This window comes from Lepidochelys kempii, chromosome 2, assembly GCF_965140265.1.
Source record: "Lepidochelys kempii isolate rLepKem1 chromosome 2, rLepKem1.hap2, whole genome shotgun sequence".
NCBI classification, from domain to species: domain Eukaryota; kingdom Metazoa; phylum Chordata; order Testudines; family Cheloniidae; genus Lepidochelys; species Lepidochelys kempii.
Window position 1 is genome coordinate 9,140,796 of NC_133257.1, and position 20,092 is coordinate 9,160,887.

Here is a 20,092-nt window from a genome sequence, read left to right on the forward strand (position 1 = left end):
AAAATCAAAATTCAGAAAATTTCTGCCCATGGCTCAATGACCCTGTGCCATGGGATGAGGTTTGAAGGTGGCAGCCCTAGATCAGGGGCAGGACTGGCTGTCAGGCAGAAGGTGTTCATGCCACTCATTCTGGACACTGGAGCTCAGGGAGGCTAAGAAGACTCCAGGTGTCCCGGGGAGACTGAGATTGACAATCATGGGTTCTGAGAAGTGTATGAAATATACCAGGCCTGATTCCCCCCTGCTTTGCACCCTGTGTACTAGGTGGTTGTGAAACCTACCCAATCAGAAGGCCCTCATGCTGCTCCCCCTTGCACAGGGGTAAGTGATGACCCAGGGTGCCAGACACCAAGGAGGCTCAGGTTGAGTGGATGTAATAAGAGAAGCCGAGGCTGTTCCACAGGGCTCTAAATCTTCTTCTGTGTCTCCCCCAGGCCCAGGAGACGCCTCTGCACATCGCAGCCTGCATCCACGAGGGGGAGAAGGTGGCAGAGATGCTGCTGAAGAGCGGCGCCGACGTCAATGTGGAACAAGAGGTAAAGCACGCAGCCACGTTCCTGGGGGCAAAGAGGGAGGGGCTGGATCCTGCTGGCATGTCACTCATTTCAGTGCTGCGCTCTGGCTGCAGAACGGTGAGACGGCCATGCACATCGCAGCTCGCCATGGCAACCTGAGGATGATCAAGGCCCTGATCGAGGAAGGAGGGGAGCTCACCTCACAGTCCAAGGTAGGTGGCTCCCAAGGCAGCCGAGACCCACTCGGTCTCTGCCACATGTCCCAGGAACCTTCTGTGGGAAAGACCAGGAACACAAGACTTGCCAGAGCAGATCAGACCATTGACCCACCAAGTCCCATACGTTGCCCCTTCAGGAGTAGCCAGGACCTGCGTGTGTACTGAGCACTGGTTCCAGCGCACCCCCAGCAGCTGGGACCATCCAGCCCACGGTGGGCCAGTGATGATCATTTCTTCAACCTCAGTCTTATCCCATTGGGATTTATGTCAGAACTAAAATATGTCTTAACATTAACATGCACAAAGGGTTAGACCGATCTGTCAAACAAACCCGGATTGCTCATTATTTAGCAGTTATGAGGCCAAGTAAAATAACCAGGTGATGGAGTGAGCTGTGAATACATTGGCCTGTCTCTTCTGGACAGCTGGGCTCACACAGGAATTAGGTTTTAAGTGTTTCAATGAGCTCGCCGGTCTCCCAGTCCGCTCTGTAGCCCCCCTCCGCGCAGCTGGGTCGGCCTTGTTTCGATGAGCAGTGTCTGATCTGGGGAGACCCCAGGGCTGGGTGATGGAAATGCAAAGCTGGGTGGGCAGGAAGCTTGGTGCTGCTTGCCCTGCTAGGCTCAGCTTTTGCCAGTGTCCCCGTTCGCAGGAGCATTACAATTCACCCCAAAACCAAATGCACACAACTGCCTTCTGGTTCGTGGAGAAAGCCGACCTAAAAAGGCTTGTAGCCCTTGGGTTTGTGCCCTTTTGGCTTCTCTCTGGTTAGAAAGGCAGCCTGAGAGCGTTGGGCTTTTGCTTTTTAGTGTCTGTTTTTTGCTTTAGAAATATGAGTGTTGGTGCTGCCAGTCCTTGATTTTGCTGGAAAATCTCTTCCGCGTTTCAGAGCATGTGCCACTGAACAGGTGCGGGGAGGTGGGTAGTTAACGAAGACTTCCTTTCTCCGGACTAGTAATGAGCTATTGACTAGAAAGAGCTGCTGTCAAAAACAAGCCAGAAAAGACTTTGAAATGGTCTCTTCCACTCTCGATTGCTCAACTTTACTCTCTTGACTCTTGTGGCGGGATCATTTCTGTCGCTGTCCAGTCACCATAGAGTATTGAGGGGCAGACAAAACCTGGGGAAAAAATAAAGAAGGGAACTTGGGGGACTATTCAGGATTCCTTTTTCCATCACAAAGTTTTGTGTGTGTTTTTTAAAGGGGGCATTGGCCCAATATTTTGAGTTTGTTTGTTTTTACGGGTTGCTTTTACTGTCTCACAGCTAGAAAGGCTGATGTAGCAGGGATCAATCCTGCTTAGCGCTTGGGTGTGGAGTCAATAGAAAATCCCTTGTATAGACTCAGTAACCGTGTTCATACTAATGATTGCTCAGCCCGGTGGGGGAGAGTCATAGACAATGATCCTGAAACTCAAAGGACCTTAAATTTCAGGCAGAGCCCTTGGCACTTCTGTAGCGTGCAGGACACCATCCACAGAACAACCTCTATGATACACACTCAAGCCATGTGACTCTCTGCGCTGTCAGTGGATGTCTGAAGGGAACTGAGAGCCTAAAGGAATGGGGTGGTTTATCCCCCTTTAGCCTTATTCGGGTTACAGACCTAGAAGTGCGGAGGCTGAAGAGGGAGGAGTTTAGAGGCAGGCTTGAGGGATGGTTCTCCGCATGTGGCTGGGTCAGCTGCCACCATGCCTGGCAAGGTCATTCATTTCTGGGAGGAGAGAGGGAATGAGGATGAGATGGGAGGAGATTGTTTTATATCGTGGTGGGAGATGGCGTGTGCAGTACCAGAGACAGCCCTGTAAGCGAGGCAGCCGCCCATCTGAATGCCCCTTTCCTGCCGGCAGGCTGGAGAGTGCCCTCTACACATCGCCGTGCAGCACTCCCACCTGCCCGTGGTGGAGGAGATCCTCAACTACCTGGCCACGGAGAAGAGCCACGCGGAGGCCTCCGCCTGCGTCAACCAGGAAAACAAGGTGACCAGGGGGAGAGGGAGGGGCCTGTACATGAGACGGGCCCAATGTCTGGGCATGTGAAACAGAGCATGCTATGTACATGTGTGGGGGGGGGAGGGATGACATGGCATGGGAGAATGAACCCCTCCTAGCCAAGTCACAGAAACACCTCTCAAACTTGTCACCCTCTCATGGGGACAGCTGGAGGTGCTCACATTCGATCAGTAACCCACTCCTATGGCGAGGAGGAGGGCTATGTGGCAGAGTCCCTATTTGTCTGAAGGGCACCGGGTGAGAATGGCAACAAGCACCCCAGGCCCACTCCCAGCATGATAGATAAGGCCACGGGACTAGGCCGATACACTGGGCATCAACTCAATTAGCAAGTGGTATTGTAAGATGGCTTTATTTGTAGGACCCTCCACTTCCTCTGAAGGCTCCCTTCCCACCGCTACCTTCCACCGGGATGTCCAGTCCCTTCCAAGGCTGGAAGGTGTGGCACAGAAAGCTGCTTTTCAGTGGTGGTACTAGGAACCACTTCTAGGGTCTGGGTCTGCCCAAACTGCCACTTTCTGCCCAGAAATCCTCCCACCCTTTCTTGTCCCCTCTCTCCACCTCACTCTGCTCTGGGTTCCTCTCTATGGTCCTGATCCTAAGTCAATGGAAAGACTCTCACTGACATCCGTGGGCTTTGGATCAGACCCTACAACAGCGGATGGGCTGCTGTTCAATCTCCACATTCATACTGAGTTCGTTGGAAGACTTGAGGCAGAAGGGCAAACTCCTGCTGAGTTGTAGCCCCTCTATGGCGAGATCAATGACCTAGCAAGGGAAAAGGCCGTTTTTGGCTACCACTTATGAGCATGGGAGAGCCTTGAACACAGGGTAGGATAAACTGAGAGTAGCCTCCATGCAGGGGAGCTGTAGATGAATAGGGAAGAATCGGAGGAAGTTGGCCAGATTCCCTTGTTTGCAGGGCGCAGTTTCCTGTGCTTGCCCAGGCTCTGTGCTAACCCCAGGTGGTTACAGAACAGCACTGCGTGATGGCACAATCAGAGGTGGTGGGTGCGTGTGCTGTTTTGCTTGTTGTGTTTTGGCTCGTACCCTTTCGCAGGCAGGGGAGACACCCCTCCACCTGGCTGCCGCAGTGAAGAAGGACATGGTTCACTTTGAGGGGGAGGAGACCAAGATCATTGCCATGCTCATGGAGTACAATGCCGACATCTCCCGTACCACGAGAGTGGTACGTACGAGCCTGGGGCCCCTGGGGGAAAAAGGCTCAGTGGATGTATGCCATCACTGTTTTTGTTATCAGCGTATGGGCCGTCTGCCGAGCTCCTTCCAACAGACTGAACGGAACTTCAAAGTTAGCAAAGTTGGGGGCATGGGTTTTCCCAGACCTATGAAGCTGGAGTTTATTCTGTGTCCTGTTTGTCCTGAAGACTCCTGGCAGAAGGGTCGTTTACTCAGTGGGCCACATGGGGAGTTATTGGCAAAAGTGCCATTGTCCTTGTTAAAGCAGCTTATGTGCTTAGCTCTTTTGAAAACAAGCCCCCACGCAGTCACTTGGATACGCAGTCACTTGGATACAGACTTTAGAAAATAATTACAAACAAAACTGTATGTTTATGACGCACATTGATATTTCTGTGCATCTTGATGGATCCCAAAGCACTTCCCCCATTCTAGATGCACCACACCAGCAAAGCGCAGCCCCCTCTGAGGTGGAGCCCACCACCTGGAGAAACAACCAGTGCAGAGCGTGTTGCACCATAGTGGAGAGGAAAGAGTTTTGGTTAAGGACCCCAGAGCAAACCCTTCCCTTCATGGTCTATGCATAACAGGCAGGACATTTGTTTTTAAGGTGTCCCCCACTCTTGCCCGGGTGGGTGGCAAAGTTGTTCAGGCTAACTGGGTGCACGGAGAGCAGTTTCTCAGAGTCCCTTTGGTTATTTCTGTGTTGCAGTCCCTTGAGACCCCTCTGCATTACTGCGCCCGTGTGGGCAATGCGGACGTCCTGCTGGAGATGCTTAAGCACATTAGCACCAGCCAAATGCAGCAGTCCATTAACAAGCAAGCCAAGGTATTTCTGTTCTGGGCTGGGACCTCACCCCTGCATCTCTGAGGGGAGCATTTCCCCAGCAGGAGCAATCAGCAGAATAAAGTTTAGCTCAGGAGAGTTCCATTGCAATGTAAGCGAGGTGAGGGAGTTCTGCTCCACACTGAGCAAACTGTGCAAAAATCTTGACCTTGTACCCTTCATCACCTTTGACTTTGAATAGCCAGGGAAATGGTAAATAGCCAGCATGCCTTGATGCTGCTAAACTGATATGGATGCTGAAGAAAAATCCTTCCCAACTAGGCAAGTGGCAGGCTATATTCAGTTGTCAGCAGAGAGAACAATACCCACTAACCATAGATAACTGCATGGTGCCTTGACTCAACTCTTTACGCTATAGTTCCATGGGTTGGTTCTTGGGGTACCCAGAGCATTGTGTCCCCTGGTTACCCCCTGCTTGCAGCATGCCGGAGTCTGGCTTGTAAGCTCCCTGACAACACTGGCCTGTCAGCCACCCAAGCACTCTCCTCCAGGCTATGCCAGTTCTGTTTTTGCCTGGCAGGTTAACAAGAGGTGAACCCCAGTCCCTGAGTCCCCTTGGAGCATTCCCCTGTGAGACTCAGCTCCTAACACTGGCTACTCAGAAATCCCAGATCCTCTTCACGCAAAGGAGCCATGTGTTCCAGTTCACCAGTTTTACCTTTAACCACTGAAATAAAGCAGTCTCTGGTGGTGTATTGGCTTGGAAAGGTCTAGGGGGGGCAGTTGTCCCAGGGGGATGGTGATGGGTCATTTCCCCTAGGCAGGGTGGGTAGTGGTGAGGAGTCATTGCCATCTGCCGGCTCTTTGGCTGACATGGAGTGAGCTGGTGGCCTCAGTCCCTTTCTGAGGAGATGGGTGGCCACGTCACAGAGCCACCAGCACAGCAGGTGTTAACTGACAACCACCCCAGAAGAGAGGGGGGAACTTACTGAGGTACCATATCAGTGCCAGAGGTGGGTCCCTCCAGAACGCATTGGCAAGGAAGGCGTGTGCGGAAACTGGTGCTGCCATCGTCTTGTGGCTACACGGAGCTTCCGTCACTGGGGCCGCTAGTCCAGCACCTTTCACCACCACTGAATTAACAGCATTTCTGAACCTCAGAGAGTGTTGACTCTCGAGGGCTGTGACAATAGCGGGGAAGGGACAAAGAGCTAAGCAGGCCCCGTTGCTCCCTCCCTTCTCTAGAATGACTGGTCCCCGTTGCTGGTGGCAGCAGAGCGAGGACACACCGCGATAGTGAAGATCCTGCTCCAGCACCATGCTCGTGTCGATGTCTTCGATGAGGTAGGGGACAGGCGCCTCCTTGGTGTCACCACAACCCGAGTTCTCAGAGGGGCGTGGCGGTCTGAGTGCGTGCAGGGGCTGTGGGAGAAGGAGGTACGGCTGAGGTGAGCTTAAATAAGGTATTTTACACACAGTATAATACAGTTTAGCATTCTATTACATCTCCCCCTTTAAGTTGTACATTCCTACCCCTTACAATATTTACACTATCATGCCATCTCTGAAGTTTGAGAAGTATCAGTCTGTTGTGTTTCTCTGAAATGTACTGGCTTTCTAACTACACAACTCGAACCCTGTAGTTGCAATGACTAGCTGTGGTCAGTCTAGAATCCTTGAGTCGTTGTCGTCTTGTTCTTCATCCTTCATGTGTAGAGTTTGCTCTGTTGATTGATCTTTCTGAGAAACAAACTGTAGCTGTTCATGGTTTCCATTGAGCTCTCCAGTCTTGGTCTCAAGCACATATGATCTGGGTGCTCAATTATTTTTCTTCACGGCAGCTGGAGTTGTCCATCCTTTCTCTCCATCCAGTGTGACACGAACACAGTCACCAGGCTCTAGACCAGCAGTTCTGTAAACTGAATGATGTCTATTGTAAAAGTGTTCACAAGCTCTTAGAACATAAGAACATATGAATAGTCAGACCAGTGGCCCATCTAGCCCAGTGTCCTGTCTTCCAACAGTGGCCAATAGCTTGAGAGGAAATGAACAGAACAGGGCAATTATCGAGTGATCCATCCACTGTCATCCAGTCCCAGCATCTGACAGTCAGAGACTTAGAGACACCCAGAGCATGGGGTTGCATCCTTGATCATCTTGGCTAATAGCCATAGATGGACCCTATCCTCCATGAACTTATCTGATTCTTTTTTGAACCCAGTTATACTGTTGGCCTTCACAACATCCCCTGGCAACAAACTCCACAGGTTGGCTGTGTGTTGTGTGAAGAAATACTTCCTTTTGTTTGAAACCTGCTACTTATTTCCATCCGGGTGACCCCTGGTTCTTGTGTTACGTAAAGGGATAAATGACACATCCTTATTCACTTTCTCCCCACCCGTCATGACGTTATAGACCTCGGTCATATCCGCCCTTGGTTGTTTCTTTTCCAAGTTGAACAGTCCCAGTCTTTCTACTCCTTTGGAAGCTGTTTCATACCCCTTGTCAAGGTTCCTCCCCCACTCTGAACTCTAGGGTACAGATGTGGGGACCTGCATGAAAAACCTCCTAAGCTTATCTTTACCAGCTTAGGTCAAAACTTCCCTAAGGTACAAAATATTCCACCCTTTGTCCTTGGATTGGCCGCTACCACCACCAAACTAATACTGGTTACTGGGGAAGAGTTGTTTGGACGCGTCTTTCCCCCCAAAATACTTCCCAAAACCTTGCACCCCACTTCCTGGACAAGGTTTGGTAAAAAGCCTCACCAATTTGCCTAGGTGACTACAGACCCAGACCCTTGGATCTTAAGAACAATGAACAATCCTCCCAACACTTGCACCCCCCCTTTCCTGGGAAATGTTGGATAAAAAGCCTCACCAATTTGCATAGGTGACCACAGACCCAAACCCTTGGATCTGAGAACAATGAAAAAGCATTCAGTTTTCTTACAAGAAGACTTTTAATAAAAATAGAAGTAAATAGAAATAAAGAAATCCCCCCTGTAAAATCAGGATGGTAGATACCTTACAGGGTAATTAGATTAATTAGATAAATTAGATAGAGAACCCCTCTAGGCAAAATCTTAAGTTACAAAAGAGATACACAGACAGAAATAGTTATTCTATTCAGCACAGTTCCTTTCTCAGCCATTTAAAGAAATCATAATCTAACACATACCTAGCTAGATTACTTACTTAAAGTTCTAAGACTCCATTCCTGGTCTATCCCCGGCCAAGACAGAATATAGACAGACACACAGACCCTTTGTTTCTCTCCCTCCTCCCAGCTTTTGAAAGTATCTTGTCTCCTCATTGGTCATTTTGGTCAGGTGCCAGCGAGGTTACCTTTAGCTTCTTAACCCTTTACAGGTGAGAGGAGCTTTCCCCTGGTGAGGAGGGATTTCAAAGGGGTTTACCCTTCCCTTTATATTTATGACACCCCTCATCATTTTTCTTGCCTTTCTCTATACTTTTTAAAATTCTAATATATATATTTTTGAGACGGGGTCACCAGAACTGCATGCAGTATTCAATGTGGGGGCATACTATGGATTTATGTAGTGGCACCATTATATTTTCTCTGTTATTATCTATCCATTTCCTAATGGCACCTAACTTCGTTAGCTTTTTTGACTGCTGCTGCACCAAGCTGAGGAGATGTTTTCAGAGAACGATCCACAATGACCCCAAGTCTCTTTCTTGAGTGGTAACAGCTAATTCAGACCCCATTATTGTGTTGGTATAATTGGGATTTTATGTTTTCCAACGTGCATTATTTTGCATTTACCAACATTGAATTTCATCTGCTGTTTTGTTGCCCAGTCACCCATTTTTGTGAGATCCTTTTGTAAATCTTTGCAGTCAGCTTTGGACTTAACTATTTTGAGTAATTTTGTTGTCATCTGCAAATTTTGCCACCTCAATGTTCACCCCTTTTTCCAGATCATTTATGAATACATTGAACAGTACAGGTCCCAGTACAGATCCTTGGGGGACACAGCTATTTATCTCTCTCCTTTTGTTTCCTGTCTTTTAACCAGTTACTGATCCATGAGAGGACCTTCCCTCTTATCCCATGACTGTTTCCTTTTAGCCTTTTTATCTGATTTGGCTACTCTCTTCATGTCTTGCCACTTTGGAGACAGATTTTTTTCCAAAGTTGGAGCAGCAGTTCTGAGTTGTCTTCCCACCAAGAGCTGTGCTGGACTATATCCAGTAGTTCCTACTGATGTTGATCTGTAAGTCAGAAGAGCAAGGAATGGATCTTCCTGCTATAGGATTTTCTTGGCTGTCTGTACTGCTCTCTCAGCCTCTTCTTCGCCTGTGAGTAATGTGGGCTGCCAGTAATAGGATCAAAATCATATTTCATTGGGAACGACTTATGTTCTGTGCAGTGAATTGTGGTTCGTTGTCTGTCACTAGTTGTTCTGGAATACCGAAATGAGCAAAAATGAACCTCATTTTCTCAATAACTCCACAACATGTTATGTCTTCCAACTACATTATTTCTACATACCAGGAAAAATTGTCCACAACTACTAGGTAATTCACATACATCTGCAGCTAGTCTCTTCCAAGGTCTCCCTGGCAGGGATGTTCTTGTTAAAGGTTCCATGTGTTGTGTTTGGTTGTTAGTTATGCAGTGTTCACATGCAGAGACTTTATTCTTTGTCCTTGCTAATGTCCAGCCAGTCCTTTTACCGAGCATAAAGTGACTGGAGGAGCATGGGGGTATCTCTGAGGTCAAATACACATAGCTTGTTGAAAGAAAAGGAGTACTTGTGGCACCTTAGAGACTAACCAATTTATTTGAGCATGAGCTTTCGTGAGCTACAGCTCACTTCATCAGATGTTTACCGTGGAAACTGCACGGAAACAAACAAACTACTTGTTGACTTGTTCATAACCTCCACCGTCTTAGAACTCCTTTCTCCCAAGAAGCCTTTCTAGAGTAGCCCACCAAGGGGAGAAATCTAAATCTCAAACCAGTCATGAAATAAACTTTATTCAAACGCAATGAACAAGAAACATGTGAAGCAAATGCCATAGATGATTTGCTCCGCCTGGAAAAACTATGTGCCATCTTTCCCGGCCACTATCTCCTCTACCCCTTACCAGCTAGCTGTGCTTTCAGATTAGTTAGTTTGTAAGCAACATGGGGCAGGGACATGGTTTGTAACACACAGGACACCTATGATACTATATACGTATTGTGACAGGGTCAGGCCAGACGGCTACAAAAGAGTGGTCGAAGGTTGATACATTAGTTCCAGGTTAAGCAGGTCCCTTTTCCCTGGGTAAAATAACAAGGACTATTCCAGAACACTCAGGAACTTTCTAGAACTAATTAAGACAGGCAGGCTAATTAGGACACCTGTAGCCAATTGGGAAGCTGCTAGAATTAATTAAGGCTAATCAGGAAACCTGGTTTAAAAAGGCTCTCACTCCAGTTAGTGAGGTGCATGCAAGGAGCCGAGAGTGAGAGGGCATGCTGCTGGAGGACTGAGGAGTAAAAACGCTATCTGGCATCAGGAGGAAGGTCCTGTGGTGAGGATACAGGTGTTGGGAGGAGGCCATGGGGAAGTAGCCCAGGGAGTTGTAGCTGTCACACAGGTGTTACACAAAACACTATAGACAGCTGTGATCCCCAGGGCCCTGGGCTGAAACCCGGAGTAGAGGGCGGGCCCGGGTTCCCACCCATCCCCCCAACTCCCTATTGGATATAGGAGGAGTTGACTTGGACTGTGGGTCCCACCAGAGGGGAAGGTCCCTGGCCTGTCCCCCGACCCACTAGGTGGACCAGCAGAGACTGTGGTAATTGTTCTCCTTCCTTTTCCCCATGCTGGCCAGTGATGAGGTTAGCTGAGTGAATGGCAGATCTCAGCCATGAAAGTGGCCAAACTGAGGGCTACTGTGAATCTCTGAGGAGAGCAAAGTCCGCCGATAAGCGCAGGACCCACCAAGGTAGAGGAGGAACTTTGCCACAATATATAGGGATTGTTACTCTGCAGGCAAATCTCTGTTGCATATTTGGCTTCATGCTGTTCTGGCCAGAGAGGCTATTAAAACTTTCTTGGTGCAGTAAAGCTACTACAATAATTTCATGTGCTGCAGACACTACACAGTGACCACACAAACTCCCACCCCTGGATAGCGGGGACTAGAACCCATATCCTGAAGCTCCAGAAGCACAGGCCTCTAGCATTTGATCTAAAAGAAAGTTCCTTTGGCTGCTATTGGTAGTAAGTTCTATGTGCTCTCTGGGGTCCAGCCATTGGAGGGCAGTATCTATCTAAGGGCTTGTCTACGTTAGCCGCTGGATCGACGGGCAGCGATCGATCCAGCGGGGGTCAATTTATCGCGTCTAGTCTAGACACGATAAATCGACTGCCGAGCACTCTCCCATCAACTCCGGTACTCCACCAGTGCGCGAGGTGCAGGCGGAGTCAACGGGAGAGCGTCAGCCATCGACTTACTGCAGTGAGGACACCACGGTAAGTAGATCTAAGTACGTCAACTTAGATCGATTCCCCCGCCCCCAGCGTAGACTAGGCCTTAGATACGTATGTGGTTCCCATCACACTCGTATCTGAGCACATCACAACCCCCTCTGAAGTAGGGCACTGCTATTATCCCCATTTTACAGGTGGGGAACTGAGATGCAAAGGGTATGTCTACCCTGCAAAACAAACCCAGGGGAGCAAGACTCAGTCTGGATCAACTGGCTCACTCTCAGGCTAAGAATAGCAATGGAGATGTTCAGGCCCAGGCTTTGAGACCCTCCCCAGGTGTCAGCCTGAGCTCAAAGCTCTGCACTGCTATTTTTAGCTCCACAGCATGAGCCCAAATCCACTGACCCAGGCTCTGAGACTCATTGCTGTGTAGACTTATCCAGAGAGGGTAAGCAATTTGCCTAATATCACACAGGAAGTTATTAGTGGAGCAGGGTCTTGAACCAAGGTCTCCTGAGTACTAGTCTATCACCCTAACCACTGGACTATTCTTCTTATCATTCATGCCTTTACACAGACACACACAACACTTGCTTGACTGCTTTGACTATGGCCAAAAATGGTCACGCAGCAATGGTTTCATGGCAGAGTATATAAAGTGTTTGGAGCACACAGGAAGGTCCTGTGAATGGGAGGTTATTAAAATCCATGGTTCCAGTGGCCCATCTCTCTGATTTTCTGGTTCCCTGTGTAACCACAGCAGCTAGCTTTGTGGCTTTGTTTGCAGCACGGGAAAGCAGCTTTGCACCTGGCCGCAGAGAATGGCCATGACCAGATTGCAGACGTCCTGCTGTGGCACAAGGCCTTCGTCAATGCCAAGACCAAGCTGGGCCTGACACCTCTTCACCTCAGCGCTCAGAACGGCTACAACCATTTAGTCAAGCTCCTCGTGGAGACTCACCTGGCCAGCATTGATGCTATGACCCTGGTAAGGAGTGGCTTATAGGCGCAGCCAACCTGCACATGGGTAGGAGCTTGGCTACTAAGGTGGCTTTCTGAGTGGAGGCAATTGCCGATTGAAATGTCGCACAGTGAGCAACCTTCAGAGTCAGAGGGGTCGGACCAGTATGCAGACAGGGTTTAGGCTGTATCAGATTAGGTTATATTAGATTGTAGCTACTTATGCTAACCGTTACTGACTTGCTGTTCACCCTGTTCTCTGCTCCTTTATGTGGTTTATTCCCTGTTGTGTCATGCCACATGCATAGACTGTTAAGCTCTTTGGGGCATGGAGCATCTCTTTGATATGTGCGTACAGCGCCTAGCACAATGGGACACCGATCTTTGATGGAGGCCTCTAGGTGTCACCATACTATACTATTAATAAATAACAATAGTGGCAAAGAAAGTCATAAGGGACCAGCTTTCTAGGTCCAAACTCTGTGACTGGCTGAACCCAGACAAAAAACTGCCAGATGTCAGGGCACTTTTAAAAGAAAAAGACAAATTATGAAGCAGTAGAAACCCAAAGGGCTGCTAATGCTGATTCAGAAACAGACATTCTCAGTCTGACCCAAACAGGTTTTGGGTACAAAAGATGCATGAATGGACATGAAACCCTTCTGTAAGACTTACGTTGTAAGGACAAAAATAAACCCACTTGTGAGCCTCTGAGGGATTCCAGTAAAAGCTATCCTCAGAGGGGTTCAGTTAGATACTAACAGCCCAAATTCTCTCCTTGTGCCCTTTGCCGACCCTACTTCAATCAGAGCTTACATCTCATTAAGAATATTTGTTCAAGTTTTCAGCTAGTAAATAAATGGCTCCAGGCCCAGAGGTGAGGAGGCACAGAGCTATGTAAAAACAGCAAAAAGGGCCTTGATCATACCACCAGCCAAGCCTGCTTCCTTCCAAAGGACAATCACTGGAGTGCTTGGGATAAGTTTAGAACTGCAATAATGTGAACCTCCGTCAAGGCTCCCCGCAGCTACCAAAATTAAGTCTGCGAAGATGTGGTTTCTGACCCCATCCCACCCTTCACTTAACCTCCAACTGTGTCCTTTCTACCACAGCACTGTGCTGTTTATTCAGGGCTGATACATGGTGTGAAGTTCATACATGGTAAAGTCCCTTATCTGGCTGGGGGAGCAGTCCCCTGGTGCAGGCACTGTGGAAGATGGTTGTAAGGCTGCCTTCCGAGGAGGACCCCCCTTTGAAAACCCTGCTGTAGGAGGTGTGCAAGAGGCAGGTCTGGGAGCCAGAGGGATGTATCAAGGGTGGGCCCACAGTACACAGTGCCCCCACTGCTTCCCTGGGCTCTCCACCCAGCCCCCTAGCCCCCCTGGTCCCAATGCCCCCGGGTCCTGCTGCCTCTCCCACCTTTGCCCCAAGCTCCCTTCTGCAGCCTCGCACCCCAGGCCTGCCCTACTCCTTGCCTCTTGACCATGACACCCCCCTGACCACAGAGCCGCAGGCAGTCGCCCATGTCACCCACCCATAACGTCGGCCCTGGCTTGAATCTGACTGAGTTAGCACATGTTAAAGGCAGGGGGCCTTGAATACACCAGGTTCTTCAAAGGTGTTTGTTAGCACGTGCTAACATCCCTCCATTAAATCCTAGACCTCGTCTTCACTGGGGAAAGAGATGTATTGTTAGGCAACACGAGGTAACGGACACAAGGTAAATCCTAGTGGAGACAAGGCAGTGTGTAGCTTTCACATGTGTTAGCTGGTTGAGGTACAAACCCTAGGCTCCTCCAGAGCCTTCACCTCAGTTTGCTAGTGGGTGGAAGCTACAAACTGCCTTGCCTTCAGTAGGACCTTACCGCGTGTCAGTTAACACGTGGTACGAAAACACCTCTTTCGCTAGTGAAGACGCACCTTGTAGGCCTTAAAAGGCCAAAAGCAGTCTCTGCCCCAGAGCAGGCGTCCACGTGCACTCGGATACCTACAGGCCTGCCCTCTCTCCTGGTCTTGTGTTGCCTCCTTGGGGGAAGCCGGCGGGACAGCACCACGTGCTGAAGTGTGTTTGGCTTTTCTTCTGGGGCAGACCAAGCGAACCCCTCTGCACCTCGCTGCGCTGACCGGCCAGCTGGACGTGTGCACCAGCCTGCTGAGCATGAGCGCGGACGTCAATGCCACCGACATGGTAAGTGTCTCGCGCGTGGATGCCAGCACGCTGTCCTGGCCCCGCAGCAAGGCACTGCAGCCTGCACCGGGAATCGTGTTTCACGAGCTCTGTTGAAACAAGCACATATCTCGGAGCAAAACATCCTGCAGCTGCTGCCGCCAAAGACAAAATAGTTTCCTTTCTCCTTGAGCTCCTCAGGCTCTTTCTGTCTGGATAGGACCCAGTGTCTCATCATTACCCACAAGCCTTCTCTCCCCATCCCTGTTTGATTACTGTTTTCCTTTGCTGATGCCATTAAGGTAGGGGGAACCCATGCCATGGTGGCTGGGTGCTTGATGCCCCTTCACCAGTTACTGCTAGTCTGTCAGCAGAACACCAGCTCCAAAGCTCCTAGCCCCTGGGCCTAGAAATCTTTTAACTCCCCCAGATCATTACACTTTACTCTCCTATAGCTTGTGCCTTCCAAGGATTTACAGGCATTGAGTTGAGGTGGTATTATCCCCATTTGGAAGCAATGAGATGAAAGTTGTCTAAGGATTGGGATTATAGCCCATGTCTCCTGAATCTCCACTCTGTGCCGTAGTCATTAGATTGTCCTTCCTCCCCAAAGGAAGCCTCACCACTGGGCACTGCATACTGCCATCCAGCTAGCTCTCCGTAGGTGTATAAAGGGCAGGGCATCCCATGGGTTGTAACTTTCAGGAACCCTGCTCTGTTTCTAATCTATTGCTGAATTGAATTTGATCAGCTGCTTGCAACTGGTCCCTGTCAGATGGCAGAAGTACCACGTGAACCACTCTGCCACAAGAGCCACCTTCTGACTCCTCTGGGGGAGAGTGGAGTTGTTTCTGCCACTGACTCGCTTTGTGACCTTGGGCAAGTCACTTGACTGCTCTGTGCCTCAGTTTTCATAGACATTAAGTTCAGAAGGGACCATTATGATCATCTAGTCCAACCTCCTGCACAATGCAGGCCATAGAATCTCACCCACCCACTCCTGTGATAAACCTCTCACATATGTCTGAGCTACTGAAGTCCTCAAATCATGATTTAAAGACTTCAAGGAGCAGAGAATCCTCCAGCAAGTGACCCATGCCCCATGCTACAGAAGAAGGCGAAAAACCTCCAGGGCCTCTTCCAATCTGCCCTGGAGGAAAATTCCTTCCCGACCCCAAATATGGTGATCAGCTAAACCCTGAGCATGTGAGCAAGATTCACCAGCCAGATACCCAGGAAAGAATTCTCTGTAGTAACTCAGATCCCACCCCATCTAACATCCCATCACAGGCCATTGGGCCTATTTACCATGAATAGTTAAAGATCAATTAATTGCCAAAATCATGTTATCCCATCATATTATCTCCTCCATAAACTGGGGTCAGGGATCATTCAAAGGGCTCCTATGGGGCTTAATTCATTGGAGTGTGTGAGCTCCTTCAGTGGAAGATGAGCTAGAAATGCCACGGCTTGTTATTGAACTGAGGGGAGTGCTTATACCTCCCCACGCCAGATGTCACTTTTCATTGCTCACTGCTCTGCTTTGTGTCCCATGCTGCTTTTCCCCCTACATACAGATATTTTATTGCAAACATTCTGTGCTGGCTTTTACGACCGGATACTTCACTTGCTGGCCTCTTTCCATTGCTGATTCTTGTCATTCTCGCTATCAGTTCCTCCGCTAAAAATAACAATCAGGAGCATGCTGGAGGAGCTCTTTTACCTCTTGGGGAGCAGGAACGACCAGGGGGACCATGTGGAAAACAAGAGGGAAAAATAAAACGTAAAAGACAAAGGCCACCGATCGGTATAAACTGCTGTTGTTAATAGCGCCTTAGCTTAAGAGCATGTTCAATTGTTACTTTATCTTTTAAAAAGAGATTGTTTTGTCCTTCACAGAGATCTTCTTGGCATAGGGAAATTGGGGGAATTTTTGGGAGCTGATTCCAGTTCTCTGATTCAATGGCCTGGTCTGTGCCTGCCCTGGCATGAATTAGAGCAGACTGGGGGCTGCATGGGCTTACACCAATGGCACAAAGTTCTTAAGGGATCACCTGCTAGCTGAGGATGGGGGAATGGCATAGTGCTCTGCCCTGCCCTCACCTGACATGCCCACTTTGTTCCTCAGCATAACCTCTTAGCTGGCGGGGGCGGGTGATACTGGAGTGGAACTGGTTCTGCCAGCTGAGACCTCTCTCCTGCTGGAGGAATTCTGGCCAGAATTTGGAGACTGTTATCGAAAGAGGCTGGCTGGAGAGCCCTGGAGACTCAACTCCTGCGTATTGATGCAGAACTGGTACAGCAGGGTCAGCCAGCATGCACACTGCCCCATGCCACTGTGCCTTGACTGTAACCTGGAGGAACTTCCTTCATTGGGGAGAGGTTACATTGCTCTCCATGGCCCATTTTGTCCGGGAAGCCTCTGCGGAGACCCTCAAAAAAAGGCCAGTCAGCGCTAATCATATAGGAATGGTAACTGCTGATCCGCTGCTAGTCCTGAGATCCTGAGGGCCCCCACTGTGAACTACCCTGGGAGTCTGTGTGTAAGAAATATAAGAGATTATCCAACAGCAGCCCAGCTTGCAGGACACTTAGAGGGGCCTGCACTGATACTGAGCTTCGCAGCACAGCCTCGTGATGCATTGATATTACATGCGTTGCCCCTTTGGCCCAAGCAGTTAGCCAGAATTCAGGGCCTTACCTGACTGCTGCTGTTAGGATGAGAAATAATCAGGTTCATGTACACGGAAAGTCCACCAACATCCCGTTTCCCTGCATGCAGTGGAAACAAACAGCAGGCAGTTTCCTTGCTCTGAAATCCCCCAGCCTGTCTCTCCAGCAAGCTCTGTGCCCAAGAAACTCTACCTCCACTTCCTCTCAGGGCCCCACTCAGAGCTGCTTCCCGCCTCCCATAAAAACAGTCTGCAGCTGTTACCCTCCCAGATCCGGGACCGTTTTAAAACTGGAGTTTTATTAAATTTAGTATCAAAAAACAAACACGCACACTTCGACGAATCCCCAGTGCTGCTGAGTCCTCCTGGAGCACACCAAAAACTCTCCTGCTGTCATCTAGGTGGGCCCCTTTGACCTTCTCAGCAGACCTTCGATCCTTAAAGGGACAGGGTGCAGATGCACCGAACCCTGACATGCCCTGACGAGTGCTTACACGACCAATATCCTAGCCCCAGCATTCGCAACCAAAGGAAACCCCTCAGTCCACTGAGCCCAGCACCACTGTGCACCATGACATTGCCGTGCTGAGCCCCGTCACTGTGTGTTGGCGCGAAGTTGGAGGAGGCGGACACCCCATTTTAAAGAAGCAGCAGCCCCCTTGCTTAAAGTCAGGGGGAGGGGAGGTCACAAGGGGTCACAGAACCAGCAAACGATATATATTTAAGTCGACCTGGAACAAGGAAGGGTGCACATTAGGCACTGTTTTACCAAAGTTGCTGCTCCCAAATCTTGACATACCCCCCCCCCGACCCCGCACACACACACGTTTTCTTCAGACCTCTTTAAGCACTGGCCGACCCAGTTATTCCCATTAAAATCTAGCTCCAAACTCACCCAATGTCCTGGGCTATGCAGAACCCGGCCCATCTCCAGGAACGTCAGGTAGGATGCCATGCAAGGTTGGGAATAGATGCCCTGGCAAGGCTCATAAGCACTGTTAGCCACCGTCCTGCTTGGTAATTAGCAAAGGCTGGAGCGTAGCCTGTCTAGTGAAGATGCACTGATTGCAGAAACTCACACAGGTACTGTCACGGCCGTGCAGGCTTCCTTCTCCGCCTTCATGCACACACAAGGCCACCCGTGTCTCTCACTGAGCGGCCGGTGTTTTAGCTGCTTTCTAAACCCCTGCCCCTAGCCCGCCTTCACCAGCAAGTCCTGCTGTCGGCTAGCAGCCTAGAGACGGCCCACAGGGGAGTCAGGCCAGGCAGCTTCTATGGTACCGTAGTTCTATGCTGCAGGCAGTACCGGGTTTACCATAGTGCCTCTGGCTCCATGGTACCAGGCCCACACTCAGAAAGGGCCCAGGTGTCCGGACGGTGGCCCTGCCTCCCCTCCCTGCACTACCTGCGCTCTGCCCCAAGGCCCCACCCACTGCTCGCTCTCTCCTCTTCACCCCCTCCCTGCTGCCTGAACCGGGCAGACTCTCTGGGGCCACCAGGGGTCTGCCCCATTCCCCAGCACAGCTCCAGCTCTGGGCAGTCTCTGATTCCTGCCACCTGTGGGGCCCCGCACAACACCCCGGCCGAGCCACCTGTGGGCCCCCCACCACCACCACAGGGGCCGGGCCAGTCTTGGACAGGTGTGGAGGGGAATGTGTGGGGGGCTTGGCTGGGCCCCTCCAGGGAGGCAGGTGGGTCCTGCGGGAGCCTGGCACGCAGGCCCCGCTCCTGCTCTGGCCTGGCCGATTGCACCGCTTCTGAGTAGGGTTGCCAACTTTTTAATCACACAAAACCAAACACCCTAGCCCTGCCCCTTCCCCAAGACCACGCCCCCCTGCCATGCCCCTTCTCCGAGGCCCTGCCCCCCACTCATTACATTCCTCCTCCCTTGGTGGCTCACTCTCCCCAACCCTCACTCACTTTCAGTGGGCTGGGGCAGGGGGCTAAGGAAGGTTCCCTGCCTGTCCTGGCTCCGCACTGTGCCCTGGAAGCAGCCAGCAGGTCCGGCTCCTAGGCAGAGGGGCCAGGAGGCTCTGTGCGCTGCTCTTGCCTACAGGCACGGCCTCCACAGCTCCCATTCGCCAATGTTTAATATATTGTGCACAGAATTTCAAAATTTTTGAGGCACAATTCCCTCAGGAATATGGAGTGGTGTGCGACAGTGATGGTGGGACTGTGAGGAGGGTGCTTGGCAGTGAGGGGGGGAGGTCTGTGGGGGGGCGCTGGTCAGGCAGTGTGGTGTGCAGGGAGCTGTGTAGTTGTGGTGGGAGGCCAGTATGGGGGTCTCTGGGGGGGGGTGCACTGGGGATAGCGAGTCCAGGGCGGCGCTGGACATAGGGATCTGTAGGAGAGGTCTCTGGGCAAGGGGGCACTGGGCATAAAAGGGGGGCACTGTACAAAGGGGTGGTGTGCTTCAGCGTGGGCCTGCCCCTGAGGGGAAGGGGCACACTGGCAGCGCAGGGCTGGGTGGACCAGTGTGCGTCTGGTGTTTGCCGGTTTGTAAACAGTCCCCTCGCTCTGGGCGGAGCAGGGCCACCCCCGGCGCACCATGCCCCATTGCCCCTGGCCGGTCCCTCGCTCCGGGGACCAACTCCCCCATCCCCCTGCGCTGTGCCCCACTGCCCCCATGGGGCCCCACAAATATGTTCGGCGCTGGGCCCACAAAAGTTTAATCTGGCCCTGGCTGCAGGTTCACAGGTATCTTAGGGAGCAGTGTCAGGAGCCAGAGAACACAGGTAAAATTCCCCTCGTGTTTTTGATTTTGCTAATGCCAAAAGCAGAGAAGGGACTTTGTGCCCCACAGCCCCATGCCCTGCTTTGGCCGCTGAATGAATGCTGCCATCAGATGATGCAGCAGGTACACAGGATCTTGGACAAGAGTCTTGACAGGTGAAAATGCTTTTCCAATCAACCCTCACAGCTGTGTGATTGATTTTGTTTTCAGTCTCCAGCTGCCTGACCAAAAAATGGCAGCTCTACCCCCAAAAAAACATGACCCTTTAGGTACAGTCCAGGTGGCCCAGGGCTGAATTTCCAGTCTTTCTTAGAGAAGCCTTTAATTTGGGGAAATTTTTGCCCTTCAGATCTGAACTTGTGAATTTGAAAAA

General features: G+C 50.6%; 1 protein-coding gene across 5 annotated transcripts in view; it reads left to right on the forward strand.

The window, feature by feature from the left end:
- The window catches only part of LOC140906317 (uncharacterized), a 77,361-nt gene that overhangs the window by 39,806 nt on the left and 17,463 nt on the right, over window positions 1-20,092 (forward strand). For 3 of the 5 annotated variants that reach the window (XM_073330012.1, XM_073330008.1, XM_073330010.1), the window contains 8 exons: window positions 435-536; window positions 629-727; window positions 2,584-2,712; window positions 3,806-3,934; window positions 4,658-4,774; window positions 5,978-6,076; window positions 11,974-12,174; window positions 14,236-14,334. In XM_073330012.1, the coding sequence (XP_073186113.1) occupies window positions 435-536; window positions 629-727; window positions 2,584-2,712; window positions 3,806-3,934; window positions 4,658-4,774; window positions 5,978-6,076; window positions 11,974-12,174; window positions 14,236-14,334 (975 nt within the window). The remainder of the gene's footprint in view (window positions 1-434; window positions 537-628; window positions 728-2,583; window positions 2,713-3,805; window positions 3,935-4,657; window positions 4,775-5,977; window positions 6,077-11,973; window positions 12,175-14,235; window positions 14,335-20,092) is intronic. The other 2 variants (XM_073330009.1, XM_073330011.1) reach the window with 2 other exon arrangements.